Source organism: Eschrichtius robustus, chromosome 3 (assembly GCF_028021215.1).
Source record: "Eschrichtius robustus isolate mEscRob2 chromosome 3, mEscRob2.pri, whole genome shotgun sequence".
Taxonomy (NCBI): domain Eukaryota; kingdom Metazoa; phylum Chordata; class Mammalia; order Artiodactyla; family Eschrichtiidae; genus Eschrichtius; species Eschrichtius robustus.
Window position 1 is genome coordinate 37,176,692 of NC_090826.1, and position 6,107 is coordinate 37,182,798.

At 56.6% G+C, this 6,107-nt stretch overlaps 1 protein-coding gene across 3 annotated transcripts; it reads left to right on the forward strand.

Moving 5' to 3' along the window:
* The first annotated feature begins 451 nt into the window (after positions 1-451).
* On the forward strand, positions 452-5,703 carry BTBD19 (BTB domain containing 19). Of its 3 annotated transcripts, none has more exons than XM_068537939.1 (8): positions 452-937; positions 2,218-2,436; positions 2,597-2,701; positions 3,765-3,831; positions 3,931-3,999; positions 4,077-4,208; positions 4,333-4,458; positions 4,587-5,703. In XM_068537939.1, exons 1-8 carry the CDS (start codon positions 852-854, stop codon positions 4,719-4,721), a joined length of 939 nt encoding a protein of 312 aa, XP_068394040.1. In that variant the 5' UTR covers positions 452-851; the 3' UTR covers positions 4,722-5,703. The 3 variants fall into 3 exon arrangements, with proteins under 3 accessions (XP_068394040.1, XP_068394039.1, XP_068394038.1); XM_068537938.1 differs by lacking the exon at positions 2,597-2,701 and adding an exon at positions 2,524-2,577 and having other exon boundaries at positions 2,218-2,431; positions 3,772-3,831; XM_068537937.1 differs by having other exon boundaries at positions 2,218-2,431; positions 2,623-2,689; positions 3,772-3,831.
* The last annotated feature ends 404 nt before the right edge of the window (positions 5,704-6,107 follow it).

The window sequence follows — 6,107 nt, forward strand, 5'->3', positions numbered from 1 at the left end:
CAGCGCCCTGGGGCTTGTCCCCAGCTGTCCACACCTCTTGTGTGCCCTACTGCCCAGATTGCTGCCCCCACCCCCCTTCGGTTGCATTTCAGGGATGCCAGAGACCATGACTCCTCTGTCAGAGGTGACACCTCCTCACCTGACCCCCCTCTGGGAGCGACAGGACTGCCACCTCCCAAACAAGCCAGGTCTGGGCCCTGAAAACGGTCCATAGGGACAAGGACTTTCCCCGCTGAGGGGGGTTCCCCAGGTCTGGCTAGCCCGATCTTGACCCTGTGTGCCTGTTGGGGGGAGGGTGGGAGGAGTCAGGGAGTTTGAACTCTGAACCTAGGACAGGCAGGGGCCAGGGTGCCAAGACCCTCCGACTCTGCTTAGGGCCCCTCTAGGGCTGAAGTTTTCGCTGGGCCTGTGGGAGCTGGGCGGGGCCTCGTCTCTGGCTGGGCTCTAGTTTCCGTGGAAACCCACAGGCTTCCCACCCCAGCGCTGCCTGGGCAGGCTCCCAGCTGGGGCCTCATCCGCAGCCAGCCTCTCCTCCCGAGTCCAGTCCGCTCTACCTTGGCGTCTCTTGGTCCCCTCCCTGAGTCCCCATCCCCAAGCCAAGCCTCTGGCCTCCTCCACTGGCCTCTGATGCCTTCAGGAACCTGGGCCTCCTGCCTCATTCCTAAACTTTAGCTTCTCAGCAAACAGGCTTCCCAAGCTCTTGCCCCTCCCTCTCGGGCCTTTCTAGCTCCTCACCAGCTTTAGGGCTCAACCAGGCCTCCTGCTCCTTCCACCTACCGCCTCCCACAGACCAGCAGACAACAGGCCTCCTAGGCTGTTCCTCCTGCTCACTCCCCTGCCCTACCCCACCCATGGAGACCCCAGGACTGGTTGTGCACGGGGAGGCTGCGCCCTTTTCCACAGCACTCCGAAGCCTCGTCAACAACCCCCTATACAGGTGAGGGGGGGCCCTGTTTGTGGGTTTTCCCTAGCTGGCTCTGCTGGGCCCCATGACTCTGAGGAAGCTCTGGGTACAGAGGAAGTGGGGAATTAGGACTTGACCCTCCTCCCTGGTGAACTCAGTCTGGGGAAGTCAAGTGTAGAGGATAACTACTGGTCGCTTAGTGTCTACGAGAGCCAGAGGTGGGGGCACTGGGGACCGGAGCTCAGAGCAGCTATGTGACCTCAGGGAAAGGCCTTCCTGTTTTGGATCTTGGGCTCCTGGCAGAGAAGAGCCCTCTGCCCCCTGGACCCTGAGAAATGGAATGTAACTTGAGTGCCTCCCTAGGGAGGCAGAGGAGCAGATAACCCTGCTCTGGGAACTGCGGACTCACAAGAGGAACAAAGCTCAAGAGACTGAGCCAGAGTTGCAGACAGGAAGTAGTTCAAGGGTGCTGCCTGGGGCTCACTGCCTGCCCAGGATGCTGTGGTGTCTGAAACCAAGGGATAGAGTACAGGGGCAACGCTGGTCAGGAGAACTAGAATGCAGCTTTCTGTTCCCACTGCCTCAGAGCTGGGCCCCTCCCTATGGGTTGGTGACTCCTATAACCCTACTTCTTTGGGCATCACAGTCTGGTCTGAGCAGTGGGAACCCCCAGGCCTTGGACCTGAGACTGGGAGGCTCCAGGAAGCTCAAGCTTCATCTCCTGCCTCCTACTCGCTATGCTGTTCAGAGGCCCAGAGGCTGGGGCCGGTAGTGATCGTGAAGATGGAAAATGTGGTCCGGCCTCATGATGGTGCCTCACTGACATGTCTGTTTGCAGCCGGTGCACTCTGCACCCCCAACCCTACCCTCTCCTGTCTGGAGGAGGCTGAAAAAGCTGAGTCTGGGGGAGGCTGAAAAAGCTGAGTTTGCAGTCTGTGGAGGAGAAGCCAAAAAGAGTTTCCCTTACCCCAAGACACAGGCTGAGGAGGAGAGGGGTATTGGGATCAACCTTGTATCAGCCCTGGTGCCCCCTCAGTGATCAATTGATCAAACATAGCCACCTCCTAGGGTTTGGGAGTCGCATCCCATTTCAGGGATGAGAAAGCTGAGAGTTAATGAGTAGGAAGTCTCTTGCCTAGGCACCACAAGGTGGAGCTGGAATTAGAACCAGGCCTGTGTGACCCAGACCTTCGGCTGGAGGGACTGTCTCTTTTACAGGGCAGACAGTAAACGGAGTTGGGCAAAGGCAAAGCCTAGAGTTGCACAGAGACTCTGGCCTCCTCTTCCTGGTTCTCTGCCCCTCTCTCCCACAGTGATGTTCGCTTTGTGGTCGGTCAAGAACGGCAGGAGGTGTTTGCCCACCGGTGCTTGTTGGCATGTAGATGCAACTTCTTCCAGCGACTTCTGGGCTCAGAGCCGGGCCCCGGAGTGCCTAGCCCTGTGGTGCTGAGCACCGTGCCAGCTGAGGCCTTCCTGGCAGTGCTGGAGTTTCTGTACACCAACAGTGCCAAGCTGCACCGCCACTCTGTGAGCCCACTGGGCAGGGGTCTGGGTGGGAGGAGGGGTGGCTGAGGGACGGGGGAGACTTCTTTCCACTCCCCCAATCACCCACTCTGCAGGTGCTGGAGGTGCTGACGGCGGCTGTGGAGTATGGGCTGGAGGAACTGCGAGAGGTGGGTTTATGTGGCGCCTCATCTCGTTTCCCCCACCTCTTATAGGCTCAGTTCATATCCTGCCTCACACACCGGCTAGCCTGGAGAGCAACATGCACCGGTACAGACAGAAGTATGGGTATCTCTGTGTAGATATGCATTTATGTGTGCCTGTGTGCAAACAGATATGCGTGTACCGTGTGTGCTGTGGGGGCATGTGGGGTGTTTATGGATGGTGCTGTAGATACCAGGATAAGTTAGCCTTGATCCCTGTTCTTCAAAGAGAGACAGACACAAGAAAACTCTTAACCCAGTGCCATAAGAAGTGTGACAGATAAGGGCAAATGGTGCTGAGACTGTACGGAGAGTCTCTAGTCTCGCCACCAGGGAGAGAGGAGGGGAAGACTTCCTGGAGGAGGAAACATTTGTGTTGGATCGGGTAGAACAGGTAGGAGTTTGTTCAGAGAGGGGAGAGGAAAGATGGCATTCTAGTTACAGAGACAGAGGTACAAAAGATGCTGGTGAGACATTTAGTGTGGCTGGACTCAGTGTGTGAGAGGAGGAGTCGGAGAGATGAGATTGGAGAGCGTGCCAAGGGCTGGTTCCTGCAGAACTTTCAACAATTTGGACTTCTTTTACCCAGAGGGCAGTGGAAATTCATGAGGTTTCAGATAAAGGAGTGAGGATTTGGAAGCTAAGGGGAGAAGGGATTAGGGCTTACCAGTCCAGTAAGGGGGGGGGGTGGCAGTGGTTGCCCCAGAGAGGTGCATGGCTTTGAGAGAAGTGGAATTGGCATGACCCAGTGCTTTTCTGGATGTGGGGGGTGAGAGGGAGATGTTGTGGATGAAATTCAAGTTTCTGGTTAAAAGAGAAGTGTCTTCGAGGCCAGAGGGGGACACATGGAGAAAGATAAGTGTCCTGAGAGAAAGGGAGAGTGGAATTTTCACATGGCTCTTATCTAGCTTGATTAGTGAGGAATGTACTGAAAGGTAGGTTGCTGGGCTTGGCTTTGCTAGTTTCTAGTTCCTCCAGGTTTGCCAAGTCTCAGGCCCTGGTGATTCCCTGCCTCCCTTGGCCTGGGACGTCTGTATGGGGCTGGGGCTGCTATAAGCCTGGGTGACTCACTGCTCCAAGCCTGCTCACTGCTTCTGGACTGGGGCTGGGGTCTTGGAACAGGGACATTTGGACACAACCCACATTGGTTTCTGTTCCCAGCTGTGCCTGCAGTTTGTGATGAAGGTGCTGGATGTGGAGCTGGTTTGCGAGGCCCTGCAGGTGGGTGTTGCTGGACAGGCTTGCAGGTGGTCCCCCTGTGGAGGGCTGGGCTACATGGCCTCTCCAGTCTCAACCCGACCTCCCTCATTCTGCTCTCAGATTGCCGTATCCTTTGGCCTGGGACCGCTGCAGGACCGCTGTGTAGCTTTCATAGAGGCCCACAGCCAGGTACAGCTCCCGACCTGCATACTCCCAACCCCACACGCCTCATCCTGCTCCCCCCTGACCCAATCGCGGACCCACAGGAGACCCTCCGGACCCGTGGTTTCCTGGAGCTGTCGGCACCCGCGTTGCTGCTCCTGCTGCGCAGCGACAAGCTCTGCGTGGACGAGGCCGAGCTGGTCCTGGCAGCCCGGAGCTGGGCGCGCGTGGGCGCGGTGAGCGGGAGCTGAGGGGAGCGCGGGGTGGGGGCGCTGAAGGAGGCTCGGGCCGCAGGAACCCGGCGAGCGGGCGGCTGGGCAGGTGCCCCCGCCCGCCTGGGCTCAACGCTGGCGTCGGCAGGCGGTGCTGGAGCGGCCTGTGGCCGAGGTGGCGGCCCCGGTGGTGCGGGAGCTGAGACTGGCCTTGCTGGCTCCGGCAGAGCTGAGCGCCCTGGAAGAGCAGAACCGGCGGGAGCCGCTCATCCCGGTACGGACGCGGGGAACACGGCTCAGATTCACTCCGTGGCGTGGGGGGAAAGGGCGTGGGGCGCAGCTCAGGATCTGCGGGATGAGGTAGGCATTGCGTGACTCCGCCGTGACTCGCCTCCCCTGCAGGTGGAACAGATCGTGGAGGCGTGGAAATGCCATGCTCTGCGGAGAGGGGATGCGGCCCGGGGCGCCCCGTGCCGCCGCCGGAGGGGTACCCTGCCCCGGGAGCATCATCGCTTTCTGGACCTGCCCTTTAAGTGACCAAATGCCGCGACTTGCGAGGAATTCTGGGCCTCTCCTAAACTACAGCTCCCAACATGCTCCGAGCTCGGAACGGGTTTCCGCTCCCAGAATGCCCGGCTAGCGGGGCGCAGGAGGGGCGGCAGTCTGACAGGCGCAGGCGCTGTGGGTGAGGTTCCGGGGGAGGGCGGGCCTGAGAGGCGCGTTAGTGGGCTGAGCCTTGGCTTCAAGGCCCTCGCAAAGCCGGCAAGTGGGTTCCTTCGCGCTGTGCTCTGGCGTTACAGCCGGCCCTTGGGCACTCTCGCCCGCCCTGTTTACTCTTTTAATTCCCACATATCTTTTCAGCTCAGCCCCTTCTTTAACTCCAGACCTGCCTCCTGACGATCTCTCTCTAAATTTCCCACAGACACCTCAGACTCAATCCAAAATTGAGCTCACCCCTCATCTTTCTCCAGTTTTGCCCCCATCGTGTTTCTCATCTCCGTGGGTGCCCAAGCCAGAAGTCTACCGCTCATCCTTGCTTTATTCCTCTTCCTCACATCTGCCTCCCGTGGCTTCTACCTTTTAAGAGGCTGAAAGTTAGCAGAATATGCCACCCCAAAATATGCCTTTTTGGCATAAGGTTATTTTAAGCTGATTATTTTGAGAAAAGGGAGAAGTTTTGAAAACAGAGAAGTTACCCTTTTGTAAGGGAAATTTTTAGAATGGAAATCTCCATTTGTAAGGGTGTCTCCCTCTCTGTACCAGGATGACTAACTCACAGGAGAATCTTCCAGTGAAGTCAGTGAAATCTGCTGAATAAACCTTATCCTTGCTTTTGGTGCTTTTTCCTGATGGCCTTCCTATAACTGGCCTCCCCACAGTTTTCTTTCTATTGTTGTTAGCTGAAGGAGGTATTTAAGCAGGTGTTTTAGGCCACCTCAGGGAGTTACTCATTTTCCCCTGGGTATCTCCCATGTATACATGAGATATACATGCTAATAAACTTCTGGGTTTTTTTGTTTTCTCTTGTTAAGATGTCTTATTACAAAGGTCTCAGCCAAGAGCACAGAGAGTAGAGAGAAAATCATTTTTCCTCTCCTACAAGATCTTTCCAGCTGGTTCAGTTCTCTCAGCCCAATTCAGCCAGTCCTATCTGTGGCAGGAATCACTGCCACAGGCTCTTATTAATCCTCCTGCCTTCACTCCAGCGGCGACCCCCTCCCCAACCATTTCCCACACTGCTGCCAGACTTGTGTAAGATTGTCAGCCCTACTCTCCATACTAAGTTCCTCAACATTCCCACTGCCCTCAGGACAAAATGTAATCTATTTCACTTTTAGGGAACTCAAAATTACTCGTGGTTCCAAACATTAGCAACTCTTCTCTCAACTACTGCCTTTGCATAAATTCACTGGTCCTGAAGGC